This window comes from Haliotis rufescens, unplaced genomic scaffold (genome assembly GCF_023055435.1).
Source record: "Haliotis rufescens isolate VD_foot unplaced genomic scaffold, xgHalRufe1.0.p SCAF_55, whole genome shotgun sequence".
NCBI classification, from domain to species: Eukaryota; Metazoa; Mollusca; class Gastropoda; order Lepetellida; family Haliotidae; genus Haliotis; species Haliotis rufescens.
The window spans coordinates 1,465,418-1,491,822 of NW_025964279.1; the positions used below are offsets into that span (position 1 = coordinate 1,465,418).

At 39.4% G+C, this 26,405-nt stretch overlaps 2 protein-coding genes across 3 annotated transcripts in view; both read right to left on the bottom strand.

Moving 5' to 3' along the window:
• Positions 1-1,974: 1,974 nt before the first annotated feature.
• On the bottom strand, positions 1,975-24,870 carry LOC124145004. The gene is made up of 4 exons (XM_046514639.2): positions 24,840-24,870; positions 8,917-9,084; positions 5,440-5,655; positions 1,975-3,455 (listed from the first exon to the last, which is right to left on the bottom strand). The coding sequence occupies exons 2-4, from the start codon at positions 8,978-8,980 to the stop codon at positions 3,190-3,192; spliced, it is 546 nt and encodes a 181-aa protein (XP_046370595.1). The 5' UTR covers positions 8,981-9,084; positions 24,840-24,870; the 3' UTR covers positions 1,975-3,189.
• Positions 18,686-26,405, bottom strand: part of LOC124144911 — a 33,541-nt gene continuing 25,821 nt past the window's right edge. The window contains exons 1-3 of one of the 2 annotated variants that reach the window (XM_048385170.1): positions 24,671-24,845; positions 21,397-21,612; positions 18,686-19,548 (exon numbers count right to left, since the gene is read on the bottom strand). In XM_048385170.1, the coding sequence (XP_048241127.1) occupies positions 19,283-19,548; positions 21,397-21,612; positions 24,671-24,734 (546 nt within the window). In that variant the 5' untranslated portion in view covers positions 24,735-24,845 and the 3' untranslated portion in view covers positions 18,686-19,282. Of the gene's footprint in view, positions 19,549-21,396; positions 21,613-24,670; positions 24,846-26,405 lie in introns of those variants that run through there. The other variant, XM_048385171.1, reaches the window with a different exon arrangement.

Below are 26,405 nucleotides of genomic sequence, written 5' to 3' on the forward strand. Positions count from 1 at the left end.
AATAAATAAATAAATAAATAAACAAATAAATACATAAAACTTATAAATCACTTCAATATTTTGAACTTAAATGATCTGATATTGATATTGCGGTATTGATATTAAAAATATGTTTATATTTAGATGTCTCATATTTAAGAAATTGGCAGAAATGAAAAACTACCATTTAACCACAAAGCGTGTTAAAGTTCATGCTTTACTTATCTGTGAAGACAACACCCCTGTGAGAAATAAATACCTGAACAACCACACAAGAACCCTACTGCACACCACACCTTCACAAACTTACAAACATGATATTATTTACAATGTAAGATTGAATATAACATTTCAACAATGAGAAATTGTGATATTTTTCTAATTTGAGTCAGATGTTTGTCAGGCAAAGTAAACTTTTGTGTGATTGTATTATGGGCCACTCGCCTTATAGTCTATCTATTCATATCAACCCGCCACAGTTTTCTTTATTTCTTTGAAGAACATATTCAAGTTGTAACTATGGGCGTCATGAAATACAGAAGTACCTCCTTTGAACAGAGTAAGCAGATTAGGTTAGGTTTTGTCTTTTGTTTCGTTCATGTAACTGTTCTGACATCCACGGGTTTACATTGGATCTATATATTTCTGAGCCCAGGGGATTCTGAGTAATATATTTTTTTGGAATACCAGGCTGGATACTCGTAGCACTTACCCGATTTCCAAGTATTTTATCATTGCACGTGTTACAGAATAATTGACAAAAGCCACTCACTGACACTCTAAACCTTCAATTTAATGATTCGAAAAACTATCTTTTTGTACGTCCCACAAGACTCAAGTTTTTTGCCTTCATTCTCAAATTATATGCGTTATGGCGCATAGAGAGACAATACAAAGACTATACAGACTTCCTGGTACACAAAGCAATATGTTGCGTCCTGCAAGGCCTTTCAATATTCAGGTTAACACTATAACTGAGGCATTGATCACCATGCCATGATCTGAATGTCACCAACTTAAACCAAGGGTGAGTGTTTGTCGGAGAGGCAGATACGACCACACCAAGGTAAACATAACAACTCATATATCTCCCCAGTCTTTCTCAAAATTAGAAACGTAAATCAAGAATTTGATTCGGGGGACCAGTCGGGATTGAAATCGAAAACCGATCTCTTTCTTTATGTCTGTTGGGTTTTAAAAGGTGCGGCAAATGATTTAAAGAAAGTGGGCCTTCTACTGCAAGAGATGTTTTCTAACTGAAAACAAAAAACAGCAATATTCCAGCTATAACACGGCGGCTTGTTTAACTACCTAGTCTGGACAAACCAGTGATTAATATTAAGCTTGTTATTCTACATCAAACTGAATTGTTTTTTTTTTAAATAATTACATTTAAAAGCAACAATAATTATTAATATATACCTTATGCAGTGTGAGAATTCTGTATAAATATTGCTTGCTAATATATCAGTTAATGACGAAAACGAAGAAAAAATGATTTAGGCTGTAAAGAGTATTTGCCAATCAAACTTAATCGGCTCACTGTTCTTATACATGTAAGGCCACTTTTGTTTACCCCAAGGGCCCTTCCTCAAAGCTATCGTTGCCCTAAGCTGATCGCGACTCCCATACTTTAACATACACGTGCGACTTTCGTAGCGTTTCGATACCTTCCGTAGCACAAGAAGCTGTCGATGATGCATATGTCGTGCATATCATTTGTCTTCAATCACAATCACTGTAAGATGATTGTCAAATTAATGTGAATGTAAGTTTATTAAAGTTTTGTGGTAATTAATGCACATCAAGTGGAAAGCAGGTGTGTCACATCGACGTACTCTTGTTGTTTTACCTTAAAGTATATAGACACTGATGATAAGAACATAATTTTAGATGTAATGAACACATCTTTATATTTTCATGAATATTTCCCTCCTTTTTCGTCATATGAACAGTTTCATCAACGTTATGCTGCATTAAATCACAACTCTTAGATTGTAAATGTGTTTTTATTTCATTTCTCACAACAAAATAAACATGTGTTGTTACATTGATTTTGAAGGAAAACACGTTTGATCAGACCTTCATTATTATTCATGTACAACATATAAAAGAACTAACATATCGAGAAAAATAATTTATCCTTTAAAAATCAATACGGTTAAATATCGTTTAACTCGAACTACATTATGTATCTGTGCTTCGTTTAGGACGATGTAAACTTATGGCCCAGGTAGAATACATCTCTGCTTTTCCCGAAAAACGGAAACCTTGATAATTTCGGTATCGCCAGGAATTCGAATTAACGAGGCCACACCGTGACACATGTGCAATATGCTCAAGGTAATTCGAACCGTCACGAAGCTTGTCGAAGGCTTAGTCAGGCCAATTGATAAGATTTAAAAAATACATCAAACTCAAAGTAACTCGAACCGTCACGAAGTTTGTCGAAGGCTTAGTCAGGCCTATTGATAAGATTTAAAAAATACATCAAACTCAAGGTAACTCGAACCGTCACGAAGGTTGTCGAAGGCTTAGCCAGGCCTATTGATAAGATTTAAAAAATACATCAAACTCAAGGTAACTCGAATCGTCACGTATCCTGGATTGTTTTATCCGCATTTCTTTATTACGGATTTTTATGGCCGATCAGAGGAGCCCAGAATAATGAGGAGATAATGAATAGTACAGGATACTACAAAGAAGTATTCGTGGTACCCGTACATGTAGTAATTACACATTTACACACTTTAAACAAATTGATTAGTTCTGTCAGTGGCCCAGTCTGGACTTTATCACAAATATATTATATTGTCCATGTTCCTCACTGCCAGGAATTTCGTTTTCTTAGGTATTGGATACTACTTTACGTTTATGCTCTCAAGAACCATCAATATCGTAAATAAAGCATACTCAGTGAGATCCACAGCAGAGCAGTTCTGGATTAGAATAACTTCCGGATTTACGAATAATCGGAATGGAGACATATCCTTTTGAATATATGTACATGTTCCTTCCAGAATCGGGGTTCCCGGTTAAACGGGTTTCGGATTGACGAGGTTTCACTGTAATAGAATCCTTGCAATGGCCAGCTGATTATTTCCGGTACCTTGTGGCTTGTGATGCTTTGACTCGTCACCATATGGCTGAAATATTGACGATGTGACGTTGAATATTAACTTACTCACTCACTGTGATGCTTCGACACCATTACAAAGACGTGCACGTCATTCTGAAGACACACAACAGGCAGGCAATTTGGAGAGCTACCGCCATCATCAGTGAGGTGGCACCGGCCTTTGGTCCATTGCAGAAGTCTGTTTGGCAGGTGGTGACACAGGTCATGTATCCGAGAGTGTCGTAGGCACACGTGCTGAAGTTGTTGTGCTCAATGCCTTGCAGCATGGACAAATTTCCGTACGAGAACGTCTTCCCGTCAGAGCAGTCCCGGATGTAGCTAAGAATGGCAGACGTCTCTGAAAAGATGGAGATAATGTTTTGACCCCTGGAATCATCACTATTTGTTTGGGGCGGTCGGGTAGCCTAGTGGTTAAAGCGTTCGCTCGTCACGCCGAAGACCCCGGTTCTATTCCCGACATGGGTACAATGTGTGAAGCCCATTTCTGGTGTCCCCCGCTGTGATATTGCTGGAATATTGCTAAAAGCGGCATAAAACCATACTCACTCACTCACTACTTGATTGTGATTCATAAACACATGCTTTTAATATAGTCGGAATCTTACAACAGACTCTTCTTTCTGCAGAGATTTTCTATGCTTATGGAAATGGTTTTATCGCTTGTATGCACAAAATTTGACATATCAAGTTTAGAACATGTTCCCCTTATCTAATTTCATAAAACAAACCAAAACGATGGTATTAAAACTATTTACCGGAGGTAGAGGCGGGGAAATCGATGTTTCCTGTCTTTTGGGTCCATTGAAAGCCTAACGTAGTATATCACCTTCTGACCATAGTAGGGCTTCAGTGCAATGACAGTTAACCCGTACTGACGATCCAATGACGAGCAATGTATCATTGGTGATTACAGAAACGTCTCTTGTGCGTGTTCGCGGTTCTGTTCAGTTTAGTCAATCTCCTTTCCTTCTCTGTTGTATTGATGAACTAACTAATGCCACACAACATTGGTTAGAAACAGATTTGATCACGTTTTCAACCTGCTATTGCTTTAGTCGTTTAAGGACGTACCAGGATCTGCTAATCTAAACCGGGTTGTTAGCCGTTTTCTCTCAGGGCCATATCAGGGGCTACCCTCATGCATTAAGCTGATACTGTGCTATAACTGTATGTTGTTCAAAATGGCGTTTACCAGTCTCACTAACTCGCTCACTTCAACCTGCAAATATCTGTGACGTAAGATTGATGTTTCTGTAGGTCTGAACCCGAGAAGATCCGGGGTAGAATAGGTCTTCAGCAACCCAATGCTTGCCGTAAAAGGCGACTATGCTTGTCGTAAGAGGTGACTAACGGGATCGGGTGGTCAGGCACGCTGACTTGGTTGATGCATGTCATCGTATCCCAATTTCGTGGATCGATGCACATGATGTCAATGACTGGATTGTCTGGCCCAGACTCTATTATTTACAGACCGCCGTCACATAGCTGGAATATTGTTGAGTGCGGCGTAAAACAACAAACCAGACTTCAACAGCAACAAATCAGCGGAAACCACCTTAAGATGTGTATTACCATACATGTGAACGTACAGGAAGATGCACATGCAGTTGAACAAGACATATAATCTTTGATCTTTTCGAGTAGTGAGAGGATATCATTTTATGCTGTCTACGTGGATGGCAATATTCCATCCCTTTAACTATGGCAGGTGAATATGGTTTTAGGCCGTTTTTAGCCATATTCTAGCAAAATCACGGCGGGGGACACCAGAAATGGGCTTCACACATTGTACCCATGTGGTGAATCGAACCCGGGTCTTGGGCGTGACGAGCGAACGGTTTAACCAAAGGGTTACCCGACCGCCCCACTCACTCACTCAGGACCATTTCTCCTCGATTTCCATATTTGAGCATGAATATTCGCGTATTACTGTCGATGTTTCGTAAACATTTGAAATATTTTTTTAGTTTTACATAATTCATATTTTTGCACGACTGTGTATTCATTTATGTCGGTGTTAAGTAAAGGGGTCCAAAAGGGGCCTGAAGATTCTGAAGGGCCTGAGTTTGTTTAAACGACCTTTTCAACAATATTTCAGTTATTACACGGCGTGTCAGCTTTTTGTTTGAGTAAATCTGAACTGATGCAGGCCTCGGACGTTTACCACTTTTGGAAAACCCACGAGCACGAGTAATGGTGATGAACGTAGAAACATGATAACTGCGAGCCGGTATTACCCACTGCCATAGGTTTCTGGACGACCGAGTCGCCCGTGTTCCCTGATGTTGATGTGGATGGCAATGACCAAGTACTCAACTTACGTGCATTCTCAACAGTTTCGATCATACACACATTCCTAGAGTTGGGACACTTCTTGATGTAGGGCAGGGTCCTTCCCTCAGAGTCTGTATCTACTACTTCTTCATCTGGACTGGTGTTATTTAAAATGTCGTTGGCCGATTTTACCATCGTCTTGGTATCCGTTTTACAGGATCCTTCTGAGCCTGTGCTGCCACATTGGTAGCAGTACAAGCAAGCTAAAATAGAAATGGTTTGACGTGTAATGCACATTATTCATTTGTAACTGATGTTAACGATGTATGATGCAATTTCCTATTTTGACTTGTGCCACTTGTTCAGGTTTATTTATTTGTTTAACGCCGCACTCAGCAATATTACAGAAAATGACAGAAAATAATCGAGCCTGGACCAGACAATCCAGTGATTGACATCATGAGCATCGATCCACACAGTTAGGATCGATGACATGCATGAACCTAGTCAGCGAGCCTGACCACCCAATTCCGTTACTCACCTCTTTCGACAAGCATAGTCGCCTTTTACGGCAAGCATGGCTTGCTGAAGACCTATTTTACCCCGGATCTTCACGGGTCACATTGCCTTGCCGTAAGTGTGTTTGAGACGTGTGCCACCGGTGGGACCGGATACGCTCACCTTTTCGCGAACATTAAGTGACATCTCTATTTGACATAGTCGGAATCGTTCAATCGACTTTGCTTTTATCAGATATTTCTTACGAAAATGAAAGGGTTTTGTTGAGGGTTGTGTGTGTTCCAAATGGATATTTTGAATATTCCCGAGACTGAAGTTAATGAATGCATTTATATTATAAGTTGTCCACCGGTGTTTAAATTTATTTTTCATTGTCGGTATCTTGTGAGATCGAAACAAAGGAGAACCCAGAATTAAATAACATGAATCTTACACCAGACGCCAAATGTCATAACGTTGCGATATATACGGGGATGGTCCTTTCATTCGGTTTAAAAACACACCTGCAACTTGCGATATGTCCAAAATAATCTGTACACGAGTTAGGACGATAGGCGCGCACTGCTAAATCACTGATGCCTTGAAACTCACACCACAAAAATAAGCAGCACTTTGTAAATGTCAGATATGTAAGTTTATTTGTTATATGTTATGATTTCCTTGTGATGAGCTCCTGTAAACTGTGAAGGATCTCACATCTAGCAAAACCGTAGACCTATCAACCGGGAAAAAGAAAAACTTTTTGTCGGCATGGACACATGTCAAACGCATGTCAAATACTATTATTGCAATCTCATTGAAACCAGGTCTTTTACGCCGACACGATGCCTCCCTGCTTCAAGATCTGAGGATATATGTACCATAATGACGGACAATACTTCAACAAGTGTGAATGCTGTTGCGGACATTATTAATTTTACAATCAGAACAGATACATAAGGTCTGTTTGTAGTCTACAAGAACGCTATTATTTCTGCCTGCGAATAGGGGGCACGGGTGGCCCAGTCGATTCAGGCGCCGCGATTCGCTGTGCAGAGTTGCGTCCCTTGGGCACGCCAGAAACCTATGATTGTGGGTTCGAATCCCGGTTCGCCCCGATTATGTTTCTAGGTTTTTCAGCACCATACCCGTGTTCGTGAGTTTCATCGAAGTGGTAAACGTCTATACTAAGACCTGCATCACTTCGGGCTTTCCTCCCACATTAAACTGACATTAAAAGCGGCGTTAAACCCAACTCACTCACTCTGCCTGCGAATGACGTCAAGTATTTGTTACACAACACTGAGAGAATACGCTTGTTTTCTTTCATCATTAATTATGTATTCATTCGTATGCGTATTAGTGCCACATTATAAAAGAATATCATCAACGTACATGATACTTACTTCTACGTAGAAGATACTTTCATCTACGAATAAGATATCATGATCAACGGAGAAGAAGTATCATATACTAATGAAGTATCAACTTGACAATATTTTCTCTAATAATCGACAATATTTGTGGGTCAGTTTTATATATCCGATTTGTTTGACTTTTTAGTCTTGACGTGTCTTTATTGAGGTGCTATCTACGTAGATGATAAATTTAGAATGTTACACTAATAGGAATGGAATATTAATTCATGGGCAACATGTCATGCACCTATGCATACGTTTTCTTTACAATGCCATCTGTTGTCCGCCATTTTACATGTCCAAAGTTCCAAAGACAGGTCCGACCCTGTGTTAATTTTTGTCGTCAAGATAACAAAGACAACTACGAGATAAGGCTCAGATAGCTTTATATTCGCTACGCTACTTTTATAACAATTTTAGCACTACAACAGCTTCGTGAATAGGACGCCTGAATGATCCCATTCTCTGTAAGTCGATTAATTATAACACATTGATTACTGACAGTCGCTGACCGGAAAGAAGGGTTTCCAGTCTATCGGGGTCAGGAATATAGGGATTTCATAAGAATACTATACGTTAGACAAGTTGATATAACCAAATGTGATCACATTAAAGGTCATCTGTTCTCGAAATGATCACAAGAAACGGTATTGGAAGATCCCCAAGGGAGTATATTAACATTTGATCCGGACACCATTAATCCGACATCATGTATAAATAAATAATATTACCAGTAATTACAATTATTCGTTATCCTGGAGATTCGTTGCCACTCCGTTGTCCACATTAACGGGGGTTCAGTGTAAACTAATGCAAATATATACATCGTCAATGCCAGAAAATAAACAGTTTTGATCATCCTCCGAAACAGATTCCACTGAGCATAAAAGACATAATAGAGGTGAAAATGATATGAATGGATCCCTGGAAACCAGTGATGACACCAGGTGTTCGCGATAAGGGTTAACATGTCCTTTCCTACCGGCAACTGAACTCTTACTTGGCAGACATCAAGTGAGACGACCGATTATTGACAATGTTACGTCATGTCAATCGCCGAATGCTTTTCCCACAGTCGATCCGGATCTTTCCTCCACATTCCTTAGTAACAGTTTCTAAGTGTGTTGCAGTTGCCATTTTTATCCGCCTCGCTAAAGTAACATGGGTATCGCATGGAAATGTCATTTTTAGTTTCAAAGTCAATAGAAAATCGAAGTTTACGTTTTTGTTGTGTTGCCGATACATGTCACTGAGAAGGTTGCATTATGTCATCATAGAACTTCTATTTTGTTGTTGTTGATGTCCAATTTTCGATGTTGACGAATTGCCTTGAGGTTCAATTTCGGGGTTAAATCATATTCAACGATACATAATTTATACAAGAGGGGTATCTTCCTGCTTATTTTGAGCTTCGTCGCCCAATTTAAAAAATAGTCTCGTGCTGCTGTAAGAATGACATCAAACAAACATGGCGTATTGGTATCCGGTATCCTCTACATGTACCTATATACTTAGTTATAACCCCGCCTTGTTATTATCCAATTATTTTTCAATATAACACTGACCTAGAAACTATTTCGTTAAAATGAAATAACTTGATAAAGTTACCTGCAACTGGCAACAGAAATAGCAGGATGAAATAGGACACATGAGATCTCCTTGTAGCCCCCATAGCACTGAGTGTGGCGAACACCCTATTTCCAGTTGACTGTGAGGTAGTGTTAGTACTGTTTTATGCCCGCTGATAACATTTGTCTAACCCAGACATGTGGGGATTTACAATGTGGTACTTCAGTGGTAGCGTGCGCTGAGTGGTGGCCTTATTTCTTTATCAGCAAGTGCTGTCATACAATAATTTATTCGCTCACCGAACAAGAAGGAAGAACCGATTTATACATTTAGTCACTGGTTTAAAATTTAAACTTTGTTCTAATTATATCAGGATTTGTTTTGACGTCACTGTGAAATGTTTTTATGATTATATTGCACATCGTGACGTCAAAACAAAAACGTATGGCTTGAGGTGATTAGTTACATAAAATCAATATTACCTGCTTGCATATTACCTTTGCCGAAGTAACCCAGTGCCATTGGTAGTGATATTCTGCATTCGTCCTTATTCGTTTTATTCGAGATAGTGCCCTGCTTTTAATGTCTGAGTTTGATTATTTCGTTCCACATAAAATGACAAGCAGATTATAGGCCAAAACACAGTAATTACAAACAAAACTGGAAACAAAAATAAATAAAAAGTTATTTTTAGTGTACAAATCATGAATATCTATTAAAAACATTGACCATATATTACGCGAACACCATTATCTCTATTTGATAGTGATTCATAAACACATGCTTATGATATAGTCGGAATTGTACAGTGGACTCAGATGATTATGGAAGGGATTGTGTCGTCTTTTCTGTTTAATTAGGGGCCGACCATTTGATATTCTGGAGGAAAAGGGGGTTGGGGGTGGGTGTCCCCCGAAACGTCCTGAAACAAATACGTATGCTTCATATTGTTGGAAAAAAAGAAATTGTCTGCCACAAAAATGACATTGTTTCAATGTGGTTTTAAAAAGAATATATTTTCGCTCATATTTTTTTTATTAAGAAATTATCTGTAACTGCAAAAAGATCGGGTCTGAATGCAACATTCTTCTTTGGTTCACTGTACTCTCAAGGGAATCGCCACCTCCAATTACAGTTTCCTATCACAGTCATGCTACACATGTACGTGTGTATGACTCATTATCGACTCGATACTTCGAAAAAGTCAATACGACCTCAATCAATATGCGCAGAAATAGACGGGCACTTGCGAACATAATATAAAGTTAACGTTATCTCATGTGCGATATCGTCTACACACGAGCCGGCGAAAGGTCAACCGGAGAAGGAAGTGCACTGGTTAACTTCGCTACAGTGTAGAGCTCTTCTGTGAACATGGCTTGCTTATCTTTATGGCAGTTCCATTGTCCGAACTGACATGATTTAAAATGTACATACTTATATAGTGTTATAGGTTTTTGTATATATACGTTTTGTGGAAATATATGACTACTTTTTGTATTTAATCGGTCACGTGAGTAAAAACTAAAGCATGTTTTATTAATTTTACGGAACTACAAAAATAGTAAAAAGTTTTGAATATGATTAAATGTTTTAATCGCCGTTGGCACCCGTAACAGACACATGCAAGGACAAATCACTTGTTCACTTGAAACCTAACCCTGGGAAAAATATGGTACAAAAATGTCAAAATAGGGAATTGCATCCGACATCGAAATCGAGTCACCAGACAATCCAGTGATTGCTCTAATGAGCATCGATCCACGCAACCAAGTCAGCGAGCCTGACCACCCGATTAGTCGCTTCATACGACAAGCATAGTTGCTTCTTGCGGCGAACATTGGGTTGCTGAAGACCTATTCTACTCCGGATCTTCACGGGTCTGTTTGAATGAGTGATTGGCCTGATTGAATAATGTGACAGCGACCCGACAGCGAATCAATGTTCACGTCATCATCCACTGGTTTGACTCTTCCAGACTTGATTTATTTCTGACTGCGGCGTAAAACAATATTTACGTGTACTAATAAATTTGACATTGGTTCGGCCACATTAAAAGAGGATACAAATGTGTCAGTATGTCAAAATGTGGTCATTAACAATAGCTTTCTCTCCTGTCAGCCTTGTGATACAAAGGATTTGAAACAATCACAACATGGCAACCATGCCTAGAATATCTTCAAGTAGAGGAACACTGACTCTTAAAATATACGTGCATACATGTAGCCTTGTTACCTTGTTGAACATTTCTGAACGAGTCATGATGTCATAAACTAAACAGATGACATTTATGATGCTCCCCCAGACTGTTGACAAGGGTATTGTCTAGAACGCCACAGAGATAGGGATCTTCCTTTCAACGGGGCTCGAGATATTTTGGGTTGATGATGTTGTATATCAGTTTGGAGACGACCGTTATGAACAGCTTAACATCATTCTTAAATTGAAGTGAAAGTGATTGAGCATTATACAAGTACCTTACTGCTATCTTACACTTGTTGCCGAGTCTTTATCTCTTCAGCCGGGGCGGTCGGGTAGCCTAGTGGTTAAAACGTTATGTGTTACGTGTATGTGTGTGTGTGTGTGAGAGAGAGAGAGAGAGAGAGAGAGAGATAGAGAAGAGAGAGAGAGAGAGAGAGAGAGAGAGAGAGAGAGAGAGAGAGAGAGAGAGAGAGAGAGAGAGAGAGAGAGAGCGCCCGGATCTTCGGCGTGGCGAACGAACACTTTAACCATAAGGCTACCCGACCGCCCCTAGGATCGATTGAAAGTAGGTATCAGTCAATTGCGATCTCGCAGATTATGTCTGCAATCTACATTACTTCACCAACATTAAGCGGGTACACCGCGATATAACAGAAATAGTGTTCAAAGCGGCGTCAGACCCTACTCTCTCACTTACTCTGATGAAGTAGGCATGACGTGATGTGGATATTGCATGACTTGTTGATGATGAGGGAAGAGAATTTATGGATGGGAGCATATATACATAATAAAGTCCTGATTTCCACTTGTCCATAACTATCAGCGCTAATTCACTGTAAAGTTTTGGCTTTGCAATCTCTATAAAAGTCATAAAATATGCGAAATGGCGAAAGTTATGTAATTCCACAGGTTCAGGTCATAAAGACAGCCCTGTACCCTTAAATCGTCCTTTCCAGCTGGGCCTGGAACCATATTCAGCTTTAGCATGGAGCAGTACTTTCTTCTACTGGCGCCGGTAATATGTGGTGTATATTATTAAATCAACCGGTTTACAGAATTGAGGTCGACAAATGTTACTATGCATGTAAAATGCCATCTTCCCGAGGCAAGGGAGTTAACTGACTTTAAAGGTCCAGTTTCCACCCTTGCCGAACTAGGCTGGAATTCCTGGGCTCGATCGTAGCGCCACCAGTGGCTATTACGAGTTATGTCCTTTCTATGCCTCTCCTGTTGGCCAATCAGATTCAACCTCTCGTATCACTTGCATTTTTTTCAAACAAAACGATGGCGCCCCGTCAAGACGATCTGATCGATAATCAAGATCTATATTGTGATAAAACGAGGCTTTCATCGCGAAGTGCATCAAATCATCTGAGCACCTTGATTAAAAACATGAAAAGATTTAGAAAATATCTGTTGACAACGAGTTAGCGGTGCACGTGCTTTGCAAAACCCTGCAGTCGACCGAAATCTGCATGACACTCTACGAACCGGATTTCGATTTCGTTGCACGATTTTGATTGGACTATGGATAACTCCATAATCCTAGCCTAGTTCGGCAAGGGTGGAAACTGGACTTTTATAATCAGTTAACTCACTTGCCTCGGGAAGATGGTAAAATGCTTGAATTTTATTGGTCAGTTGAGATTTGCTAATTTTCCGTGTGTGATATGCTGATATGCTGGTAAGGCGTATGCTCAGCTCTAATCCAGCAATATCACGGCGGGGGACACCAGAAATGGGCTTCACACATTGTACCCATATCGGGAATCGAACCCGGGACAACGGCGTGACGAGCTAACGCTTTAACCACTAGGCTACTCGACCGCCCCTTGTCCTAATGAAGAAGATCTAGAACGCCATGTCGAATTTAGCCACGGCGCTTGTCCTTGACAGACTTCACTTTTCGCAAAATGTCCATTGTTGTTCTGTGTGTCAGACAGTCAATATAAATTATACCTCTGTTATCCCCAAATAGGGTGTCCATAATAACCTCCTTGGTGGACACGTACGCACGCATGCACGCACGCACGAACACATATTGCTATATGGGTTAAATAATCTTGAACGTGACGTTAAATCCCATTCTGTTCGTCAGGATTAATTTATTTTCAAGATAGTGTTTGGGAGGCTGTTGTTCTTTCCATAATTTTGGCATGAGAGATTTGAGGTTAGTGTTCCTTCTCCAGAATACGTCATACACATGTGAGGTAGGAGCTTTATTTTCAGAACGGGACCCGTGAAGGTCCGGGTAAGAATAGGTCTTCAGAAATCCATGCTTGCCATAAAAGGCAACTATGCTTGTCGCAAGAGGCGACTAACGGGATCGGGTGGTCAGGCTCGCTGACTTGGCTGATGCATGTGATCGATCCCCATTGCGTGGATTGATGCTCATGATATCAATTACTGGATTGTCTGGTGCAGACACGATTATTTTCAGACCGCCGTTATATAGCTTGAATAGTGCGTGCGGCGTTAAACAACAAACCAAAAGCAAGCATTTTCAGAATGCACATACACAATTTTGGTAGGTGAGCTACAGGCCCTCAGCTTTATAATGCCATGTGACATGGACACGACAGCTTATCTGTTAAGCAAATTAACGTAAAATCATACTGTGAAACCTATTTGTAGTCGACAACTCAGTTATCTGACATTGATGTATTCAAATTTTCCGTATGCGTTAAATAAAACTGATCAGGAGTTTTTTCCCCGATACATGTATCGTAGTAGACATTCATAGCAACACAAGTATTTCATCTATTTTCACTTTTTTTACGACCACTGTTTGATATGACCGTGACTGGACTTTCTTTCGGTTACAGTTACATACTGTTGCACCAGTGCTGGTGTAAAACATATCGCATATCAGCTTTTGTTGTTAAGTCGATTTGTCTCCACCGTAAAACGTTTGTGCCGAAGAACACAGACATGATTTCAAGCGGGCCTTTTTTTCCATAATGTAATTATTTAAATCTGTTAGTTAAGTTTCAGCATGGAGAACTTTCTTTAGTATTTCTTGACACCATTTTTTCATCATGTTTTTAATATTTTATATCCACATTGTTGACATTAAAACAAAAAAATCAAACTTCATCTTCTGCAAGTGTTATTTAAGCTCACGCTAGCACCTCCCCCCCCCCCCCCCCCCCCCCCCCCCGAAATTAATAAATAAATAAATAGTTAAATAAATACATGAAATTTATAAATCACTTCAATATTTTGAACTTAAATGATCTGATATTGATATTTCGGATATTGGTATTTAAAATATGCTTATATTTAGATGTCTCATATTTAAGAAATTGGCAGAAATGAAAAACTACCATATAACCATAAGGCGTGTTCTTACTGTAAATTACATAAGGGAAATATCATTGAAGATAAAGTTTATGCTTTACTTATCTGTGAAGACAACACCCCTGTGAGAAATAAATACCCGAACAACTATACAAGTAACCCTACTGCACGCCACATCTTCACAAACTTACAAACATGATATTATTTACAGCGTAAGATTGAATATAACATTTCAACAATGAGAAATTGTGATATTTTTCTTGTTTGAGATAGATATTTGTCAGGCAAAGTAAACTTTTGTGTGATTTTATTATGGGCCACTCGCCTTATAGTCTACCATTCATATCAACCCGCCACAGTTTTCTTTTTTTTTCTTTGAAGAACATATCCAAGTAGTAACTATATGGGCGTCAGGAAATACAGAAGTACCTACTTTGAACAGAGTAAGTCGATAAGGTTAAGTTTTGTCTTTTGTTTCGTTCATGTAACTGTTCTGACATCCACGGGTTTACATTGGATCTATATATTTCTGAGCCCAGGGGATTCTGAGTAATAATTTTGTGGAATACCCGGCTAGCTACCCGTAGCACTTACCCGATTTCCAAGTATTTAATCATTGCACGTGTTACAGAATAATTGACAAAAGCCACTCACTGACACTCTAAACCTTCAATTTATTAATTCGAAAAACTATCGTTTTGTACGTCCCACATGACTATTTGCCTCCATTCTCAAATTATATGCGTTATGGCGCATAGAGAGACAATACAAAGACTATACAGACTTCCTGGTACAAAAAGCAATATGTTGCGTCAGCAAGGCCTTTCAATATTCAGGTTAACACTATAACTGATCGAGGCATTGATCACCATGCCATGATCTGAATGTCACCAACATAAAGCAAGGCTGAGTGTTTGTCGGAGAGGCAGATACGACCACACCAAGGTAAACATAACAACTCATATTTCTCCCCAGTCATTCTCAAAATTAGAAACGTAAATCAAGTATTTGTTTCGGGGGACCAGTCAGGATTGAAATCGAAAACCGATCTCTTTCTTCATATCTCTTGGGTTTTAAAAGGTGTGTCAAATGATTTAAAGAAAGTGGGCCTTCTACTGCAAGAGATGTTTTCTAACTGAAAACAAAAAACAGCAATATTCCAGCTATAAGGCGACGCCTTGTTAACTACCTAGTCTGGACAAACCAGTGAATAATATTAAGCTTGTTATTCTACATCAAACTGAATTGTTTATTTTTGTTAATAATTACATTTAAAAGCAACAATAATTATCAATATATACCTTATGCAGTGTGAGAATTCTGTATAAATATTGCTTGCTAATATATCAGTTAATGACGAAAACGAAGAAAAAATGATGTAGGCTGTAAAGAGTATTTGCCAATCAAACTTTATCGGCTCACTGTTCTTATACATGTAAGGCCACTTTTATTTACCCCGAGGGCCCTTCCTCAAAGCTATCGTTGCCCTAAGCTGATCGCAACTCCCCTACTTTAACATAGACGTGCGACTATCGTAGCGTTTCGATACCTTCCGTAGCACAAGACGCTGTCGATTATTATGCATATGTCGTGCATATACTCGTGCATATAATTAGGAGATAAACATACTGTGTTTTCAATGTAGAGCTAGGTTACCTGTAGATTTAACCCCGCTAAATTGAATTTGGAACCGAACGCGCAGCGTGAGGTTTCAAATGTTAAATTTAGCGCGGTTAAATCTACAGGTAACCTAGCTCTACATTGAAAACACAGTATGTTTATCTCCATTCTACCATGACTAAATAAAACGCGAACTCTTTGGTGTTAGCAAATATACTGAGTGAAGCGGCATGGGTTGAGTTCAGTGTTTTGAGTGGGTTATCGATCTGAATTGCGGAATCACCGAACAAAATATGGTGCTGTATATACGCAAGCAGTTTGTTTACACCGTAATACTTCGCTCGAACATATGACAGGCATTGAAAGTATATAATCACGGCAACTTGTTAAGCTAACATGAGGTGGTCATACCTAAAGAAAACAAAGCAAGCTTTGGAAGGCTTTCGCTCTACATCGCGCGTCACCATTATGACGTCATATCGCTCATTGTGACGCAAAAGATATGACGTCACAGTCGTATATAGAAAAGCGCCAAAATTCCAAGCTCTCTGTTGTCTCCAAAACGTAAATACATTCCCTTTGTTGATTTCTGTCGTATTTTTCTGCACGAAATGTATTGCCACACATCCTTTGAATATTGTAGTAACCGCATCTGTGCATTTTGTAACCTGTAATTGTAGATATAATTATTTAAATGTGCCTACCGACAATGACTGAAAATAGTACTATTCTATCAACTTTAGCTTCCGCGGTGATGCGGCCGTCAAACCAGCTGTTTCAATCAGAGGGGGTTTATTGTGATTTAATAGCCTCTGATTGACCAATCAGAATCGAGTAAATTCCAAATTCATGGTAGAATTTGTCTTCAATCACAATCACTGTAAATGATTGTCAAATTAATGTGAATGTGAGTTTATTAAAGTTTAGTGGTAATTAATGCATATCAAGTGGAAATCAGGTGTGTCACATGGCCGTACTCTTGTTGTTTTACCTTAAAGTATATAGACACTGATGATAAGAACATAATTTTAGATATAATGAACAGATCTTTATATGTTCATGAATATTTCCCTCCTTTTTCATCATATGAACAGTTTCATCAACGTTATGCTGCATTAAATCACAACTCTTGCGGCTTAGATTATAAATGTGTTTTTATTTCATTTTTCACAACAAAATAAACATGTGTTGTTACATTGATTTTGAAAGAAACATGTTTGATCAGATCTTCATTATGATTCATGTACATATAAAAGAACTAACATATCGAGAAAAATAATTTATCCTTTAAAAATCAATACGGTTAATTATAAATATCGTTTAACTCGAACTACATTATGAATCTGTGCTTCGTTTAGGACGATGTAAACGTATGGCCCAGGTAGAATACATCTCTGTTTTTCCCGAAAAACGGAAACCTCGATAATTTCGGTATCGCCAGGAATTCGAGTTAACGAGGCCACACCGTGACACATATGCAATATGCTCAAGGTAACTCGAACCTTCACGAAGCTTGTCGAAGGCTTCGTGCCTATTGACGATAAGATTTAAAAAATACATCAAACTCAAGGTAACTCGAACCGTCACGAAGCTTGTTGAAGGCTTAGTCAGGCCTATTGATAAGATTTAAAAAAATAATTAAACTCAAGGTAACTCGAACCGTCACGAATCTTGTCGAAGGCTCAATCAGGCCTATTGATAAGATTTAAAAAATACAACAAACTCAAGGTAACTCGAACCGTCACGAAGCTAGTCGAAGGCCTACTCAGGCCTATTGATAAGATTTAAAAAATACATCAAACTCAAGGTAACTCGAACCGTCACGAATCTTGTCGAAGGCTCAGTCAGGCCTATTGATAAGATTTAAAAAAAATACATCAAACTCAAGGTAACTCGAACCGTCACGAAGCATGTCGAAGGCTTAGTCAGGCCTATTGATAAGATTTAAAAAAATACATCAAACTCAAGGTAACTCGAACCGTCACGAATCTTGTCGAAGGCTTACTCAGGCCTATTGATAAGATTTAAAAAATACATCAAACTCAAGGTAACTCGAACCGTCACGAAGCTCGTCGAAGGCTTACTCAGGCCTTTTGATAAGATTTTAAAAATACACCAAACTCAAGGTAACTCGAACCGTCACGATTCTACATTATGAATCTGTGCTTCGTGTAGGACGATGTAAACGTATGGCCTAGGTAGAATACATCTCTGCTTTTCCCGAAAAACGGAAACCTCGATAATTTCGTTATAGCCAGGAATTCGAGTTAACGAGGCCACACCGTGACACATGTGCAGTATGCTCAAGGTAACTCGAACCGTCACGAAGCTTGTTGAAGGCTTAGTCAGGCCTATTGATAAGATTTAAAAAAAAAATCAAACTCAAGGTAATTCGAACCGTCACGAATCTTGTCGAAGGCTCAGTCAGGCCTATTGATAAGATTTAAAAAATACATCAAACTCAAGGTAACTCGAACCGTCACGAATCTTGTCGAAGGCTCACTCAGGCCTATTGATAAGATTTAAAAAATACAACAAAATCAAGGTAACTCGAACCGTCACGAAGCTTGTCGAAGGCTCAGTCAGGCCTATTGAGAAGATTTAAAAAATACATCAAACTCAAGGTAACTCGAACCGTCACAATTCTTGTCGGAGGCTCAGCCAGGCCTATTGATAAGATTTAAAAAATACATCATTTCTTTATTCCGGATTTTTATGGCCGATCAGAGAGCCCAGAATAATGAGGAGATAATGAATACTACAGGATACTACAAAGAAGTATTCATGGTACCCGTACATGTAGTAATTACATATTTACACACTTTAAACGAATTGATTAGTTCGGTCAGTGGCCCCGTGTGGACTTTAACACAAATATATTATATTGTCCATGTTCCTCACTGCCAGGAATTTCGTTTTCTTAGGTATTGGATACTACTTTACGTTTATGCTCTTAAGAACTATCAATATCGTAAATAAAGCATACTCAGTGAGATCCACAGCAGAGCAGTTCTGGATTAAAAAAACTTCCGGATTTACGAATAATCGGAATGGAGACATATCCTTTTGAATATATGTACATGTTCCTTCCAGAATCGGGGTTCCCGGTTAAACGGGTTTCGGATTGACGAGGTTTCACTGTAGTAGAATCCTTGCAATGGCCAGCCGATTAATTCCGGTACCTTGTAGCTTGTGATGCTTCGACTCGTCACCATGTGGCTGAAATATTGCCGATGTGACGTTGAATATTAACTTACTCACTTACTGTGATGCTTCGACACCATTACAAAGACATGCGCGTCATTCTGAAGACACACAACAGGCAGACAATCTGGAGAGCGACCGATATCATCAGTGAGGTGGCACCGGCCTTTGGTCCATTGCAGAAGTCTGTTTGGCAGGTGGTGACACAGGTCATGAATAAGCGAATGTCGTAGGCACACGTGCTGAAGTTGTTGTGCTCAATGCCTTGCAGCATGGACAAGTTTCCGAACGAGAACGTCTTCCCGTCAGAGCAGTCCCGGATGTAGCTAAGAATGGCCGCCGTCTCTGAAAAGATGGAGATAATGTTTTGACACCTGGAATCATCACTATTTGATTGGGGCGGTCGGGTAGCTTAGTAGTTAAAGCGTCCGCCCGTCACACCGAAGACCCGGGTTCTATTCCCGACATGGGTACAATGTGTGAAGCCCATTTCTGGTGTCCCTCGCTGTGATATTGCTTTTAATATAGTCGGAATCTTACAACAGACTCTTCTTTCTGCAGAGATTTTCTATGCTTATGGAAATGGTTTTATCGCTTGTATGCACACAATTTGACATATCAAGTTTAGAACAGGTACCCCTTATTGTGGTCAAACTTATCTAATTTCATAAAACAAACCAAAACGATGGTATTAAAACTATTTACCGGAGGTAGAGGCGGGGAAATCGATGTTTCCTGTCTTTTGGGTCCATTGAAAGCCTAACGTAGTATATCACCTTCTGACCATAGTAGGGCTTCAGTGCAATGACAGTTAACCCATACTGACGATCCAATGACGAGCAATGTATCATTGGTGATTACAGAAACGTCTCTTGTGCGGGATCGGGTGGTCAGGCACGCTGACTTGGTTGATGCATGTCATCGTATCCCAATTGCCTGGATCGATGCAAAAGATGTCAATGACTGGATTGTCTGGCCCAGACTCTATTATTTACAGACCGCCGTAACATAGCTGGAATATTGCTGAGTGTGGCGTAAAACAACAAACCAGACTTCAACAGCAACACATCAGCGGTAACCACCTTAAGATGTGTATTACCATACATTTGAACGTACAGGAAGATGCACATGCAGTTGAACAAGACATATAATCTTTGATCTTTTCGAGTAGTGAGAGGATATAATTTTATGCTGTCTACGTGGATGGCAATATTCCATCCATTTGACTATGGCAGGTGAATAATCCAGTCCGGATCGATGAAACTAACCACTGACGACGTTGGTAGCATTATCATCGATGCGCAGCGTTGAGTATACGTATACGATGACACCCTGTTGATACTAGAGGCGATGTGGTAGCCCAATGGTTACAACGTTCACTCGGCACGCCGCAGGCCCGAGTTCGATTCCCTACATGTTATGATATAGCTGGAATGTTCCTGAATGTGGTATAAAACCCAACTCGAGTATGGTTTTAGGCCGTTTTTAGCCATATTCTAGCAAAATCACGGCGGGGGACACCAAAAATGGGCTTCACACATTGTACCCATGTGGTGTATCGAACCCGGGTCTTTGGCGTGACGAGCGAACGCTTTAACCAAAGGGTTACCCGACCGCCCCACTCACTCACTCAGGACCATTTCTCCTCGATTTCCATATTTGAGCATGAATATTCGCGTATTACTGTCGATGTTTCGTAAACATTTGTAATATTTTTTTAATTTTACATTATTCATATTTTTGCACGACTGTGTACTCATTTATGTCGGGGTGTTAAGTAAAGGGGTCCAAAAGGGGCCTGAAGATTAAACTATATTGCTGCCAGACAAAACACAACTGCAGATGTCCTGGGACGAGGATGTATACTGTGAATCTTAAAATTAACGCGAGCGTGAATAAAATGCGAAAAATGCGAGTTATTGATATATCTGTGTGAGTTTGTTTAAACGACCTTTTCAACAATATTTCAGTTAGTAGACGGCGTGTCAGCTTTTTGTTTGAGTAAATCTGAACTGATGCAGGCCTCGGACGTTTACCACTTTTGGAAAACCCACGAGCACGAGTAATGGTGATGAACGTAGAAACATGATAACTGCGAGCCGGTATTACCCACTGCCATAGGTTTCTGGACGACCGAGTCGCCCGTGTTCCCAGATGTTGATGTGGATGGCAATGACCAAGTACTCAACTTACGTGCATTCTCAACAGTTTCGATCATACACACATTCCTAGAGTTGGGACACTTCTTGATGTAGGGCAGGGTCCTTCCCTCAGAGTCTGTATCTACTACTTCTTCATCTGGACTGGTGTTATTTAAAATGTCGTTGGCCGATTTTACCATCGTCTTGGTATCCGTTTTACAGGATCCTTCTGAGCCTGTGCTGCCACATTGGTAGCAGTACAAGCAAGCTAAAAAAGAAATGGTTTGACGTGTAATGCACATTATTCATTTGTAACTGATGTTAACGATGTATGATGCAATTTCCTATTTTGGCTTGTGCCACTTGTTCAGGTTTATTTATTTGTTTAACGCCGCACTCAGCAATATTACAGAAAATGACAGAAAATAATCGAGCCTGGACCAGACAATCCAGTGATTGACATCATGAGCAACCATCCACACAGTTAGGATCGATGACATGCATGAACCTAGTCAGCGAGCCTGACCACCCAATTCCGTTACTCACCTCTTTCGACAAGCATAGTCGCCTTTTACAGCAAGCATGGGTTGCTGAAGACCTATTCTACCCCGGATCTTCACGGGTCACATTGCCTTGCCGTAAGTGTGTTTGAGACGTGTGCCACCGGTGGGACCGGATACGCTCACCTTTTCGCGAACATTAAGTGACATCTCTATTTGACATAGTCGGAATCGTTCAATTGACTCTGCTTTTATCAGATATTTCTTACGAAAATGAAAGGGTTTTGTTGAGGGTTGTGTGTGTTCCAAATGGATATTTTGAATATTCCCGAGACTGAAATTAATGAATGCATTTACATTATAAGTTGTCCATCGGTGTTTAAATTTATTTTTCATTGCCGGTATCTTGTGAGATCGAAACAAAGGAGAACCCAGAATTAAATAACATGTATCTTACACCAGACACCAAATGTCATAACGTTGCGATATATACGGGGATGGTCCTTTCATTCGGTTTAAAAACACACCTGCAACTTGCGATATGTCCAAAGTAATCTGTACACGAGTTAGGACGATAGGCGCGCACTGATAAATCACTGATGCCTTGAAACTCACACCACAAAAATAAGCAGCACTTTGTAAATATCAGCTATGTAAGTTTATTTGTTATATGTTATGATTTCCTTGTGATGAGCTCCTGTAAACTGTGAAGGATCTCACATCTAGCAAAACCGTAGACCTATCAACCGGGAAAAAGAAAAACTTTTTGTCGGCATGGACACATGTGAAACGCATGTCAAATATGGACACATGTGAAACGCATGTCAAATATTATTATTGCAATCTCATTGAAACCAGGTCTTTTACGCCGACACGATGCCTCCCTGCTTCAAGATCTGAGGATATATGTACCATAACGACGGAAAATACTTCAACAAGTGTGAATGCTGTTGCGGACATTATTAATTTTACAATCAGAACGGATACATAAGGTCTGTTTGTAGTCTACAAGAACGCTATTATTTCTGCCTGCGAATAGGGGGCACGGGTGGCCCAGTCGTTTAAGGCGCCGCGATTCGCTGTGCAGAGTTGCGTCCCTTGGGCACGCCAGAAACCTATGATTGTGGTTTCGACTCCCGGTTCGCCCCGATTATGTTTCTAGGTTTTTCAGCACCATACCCGTGTTCTTGAGTTTCATCGAAGTGGTAAACGTCCAAGACCTGCATCACTTCGGGCTTTCCTCCCACATTAAACTGACATTAAAAGCGGCGTTAAACCCAACTCACTCACTCTGCCTGAGAATGACGTCAAGTATTTGTTACACAACACTGAGAGAATACGCTTGTTTTCTTTCATCATTAATTATGTATTCATTCGTATGCGTATTAGTGCCACATTATAAAAGAATATCATCAACGTACATGATACTTACTTCTACTTAGAAGATACTTTCATCTACGAATAAGATATCATGATCAACGGAGAAGAAGTATCATATACTAATGAAGTATCAACTTGATAATAAATCGACAATATTTGTGGGTCAGTTTTATATATCCGATTTGTTTGACTTTTTAGTCTTGACGTGTCTTTATTGAGGTGCTATCTACGTTTATAACAATTTTAGAACTACTACAGCTTCGTGAATAGGACGCCTGAATGATCCCATTCTCTGTAAGTCGATTAATTATAACACATTGATTACTTACAGTCGCTGACCGGAAAGAGGGGTTTCCAGTCTAACGGGGTCAGGAATATAGGGATTTCACAAGAATACTATACGTTAGACAAGTTGATATAAGCAAGTGTGATCACATTAAAGGTCACCTGTTCTCGAAATGATCACAATAATTGGTATTGGAAGATCCCCAAGGGAGTATATTAACTTTTAATCCGGACACCATTAATCCGACATCATGTATAAATAAATAATATTACCAGTTACAATTATTCGTTATCCCGGAGATTCGTTGCCCCTACGTTGTCCACATTAACGGGGCTTCAGTGTAAACTAATGTAAATATATACATCGATCTATATAAAGTCTCGATCATCCTCCGAAACAGATTCCAATGAGCGTAAAAGACAAAATAGAGGTGAAAATGATTTGCATGGATCACTGGACACCAGTGATGACACCAGGTGTTCGCGAGAAGGGTTAACATGTCCTACCCTACCGGTAACTGAACCCTTACTTGGCAGACATCAAGTGAGACGACCGATTATTGACAATGTTACGTCATGTCAATCGCCGAATGCTTTTCCCACAGTCTATCAAACATGATAAGAAATCTTTTGAAAATATAAACTGATAAGAATACAGAATACCGGATCTTTCCTCCTTTAGCCTCGCTAAAGTAACATGGGTCTTTGGGGTGTTGAAACATAATTATACTATCGCAAGGAACTGTCATTTTTAGTTTCAAAGTCAATAGAAAATCCAACGTTTTTGTTGTGTTGCCGATACATGTCACTGATAAGGTTGCATTACGCCATTATAGAACTTCTATTTTCCTTCGTTGATGTCCAATTTTCGATGTTGACGAATTGCCTTGAGGTTTAATTTCGGGGTTAAATCATATTCAACGATACAAATGCAAGCGGTGTATCTTCCTGCTAATGTTGAGCTTCGTCGCCCAATTTAAAAAATAGTGTTGTGCTGCTGTAAGAATGACATCAAACAAACATGGCGTATGTGTATCCGGTATTCTCTACATGTACCTATATACTTAGTTATAACCCCGCCTTGTTATTATCCAATTATTTTTCAAAATAACACTGACCTAGAAACTATTTCGTTAAAATGAAATAACTTGAAAAAGTTACCTGCAACTGGCAACAGAAATAGCAGGATGAAATATGACACATTAGATCTCCGTGTAGCCCCCATAGCACTGAGTGTGGCAAACACCCTATTTCCAGGTGATTGTGAGGTAGTGTTAGTACTGTTTTATGCCCGCTGATAACATTTGTCCAACCCAGGAGATGTGGGGATTTACAGTGTGGTTGTTGTCGACGTCTAAGAGATAGGCTTCAGTGGTAGCGTGCACTGAGTGGTGGCCTTATTTCTTTATCAGCAGGTGCTGTCAAACAATAATTTATTCGCTCACCTAACAAGAAGGAAGAACCGATTTATACATGTAGTGACTGGTTTAAAATTTCAACTTTGTTCTAATTATATGAGGATTTGTTTTGACGTCACTGTGAAATGTTTTTATGATTATATTACACATCGTGACGTCAAAACAAAAACGTATGGCTTGAGGTGATTAGTTACATAAAATCAATATTACCTGCTTGCATATTACCTTTGCCGAAGTAACCCAGTGCCATTGGTAGTGATATTCTGCATTCGTCCTTATTCGTTTTACTCGAGATAGTGCCCTGCTTTTAATGTCTGAGTTTGATTATTTCGTTCCTCATAAAATGACAAGCAGATTAGAGGCCAAAACACAGTAATTGCAAACAAAACTGGAAACAAAAATAAATAAAAAGTTATTTTTAGTGTACAAATCATGAATATCTATTAAAAACATTGACCATATATTACGCGAACACCATTATCTCTATTTGATAGTGATTCATAAACACATGCTTATGATATAGTCGGAATTGTACAGTGGACTCAGATGATTATTGAAGGGATTGTGTCGCCTTTTCTGTTTATTTAAGGGCCGACCATTTGATATTCTGGAGGAGAAGGGGGTTGGGGGTGGGTATCCCCCGAAACGTCCTGAAACAAATACGTATGCTTCATATTGTTGGAAAAAAAGAAATTGTCTGCCACAAAAATGACATTGTTTCAATGTGGATTTAAAAAGAATTAATTAAGAAAATTTCTGTAACTGCAAAAATATCGGGTCTGAATGCAACATTCTTCTTTGGTTCACTGTACTCTCAAGGGAATCGCCACATCCAATTACAGTTTCCTATCACAGTCATGCTTCGTGTGTATGACCCATTATCGACTCGATAATTTGAAAAAGTCAATACGACCTAAATCAATATGCGCAGAAATAGACGGGCACTTGCGAACATAAAAAATATAAAACGTTATCTCATGTGCGATATCGTCTACACACGAGCCGGCGAAAGGTCAACCGGAGAATGAAGTGCACTGGTCAACTTCGCTACAGTGTAGAGCTCTTCTGTGAACATGGCTTGCTTATCTTTATGGCAGTTCCATTGTCCGAACTGACATGATTTAACATGTACATACTTATATAGTATTATAGGATTTTGTATATGTACGTTTTGTGGAAATATATGACTACTTTTTGTATTAAATCGGTCACGTGAGTAAAAACTAAAGCATGTTTTATTAATTTTACGGAACTACAAAAATAGTAAAAAGTTTTGAATATGATTAAATGTTTTAATCGCCGTTGGCACCCATAACAGACACATGCAAGGACAAATCACTTGTTCACTTGAAAACTAACCCTGGGGAAAATATGGTACAAAAATGTCAAAATAGGGAATTGCATCCGACATCGAAATCGAGTCACCAGACAATCCAGTGATTGCTCAAATGAGCATCGATCCACGCAACCAAGTCAGC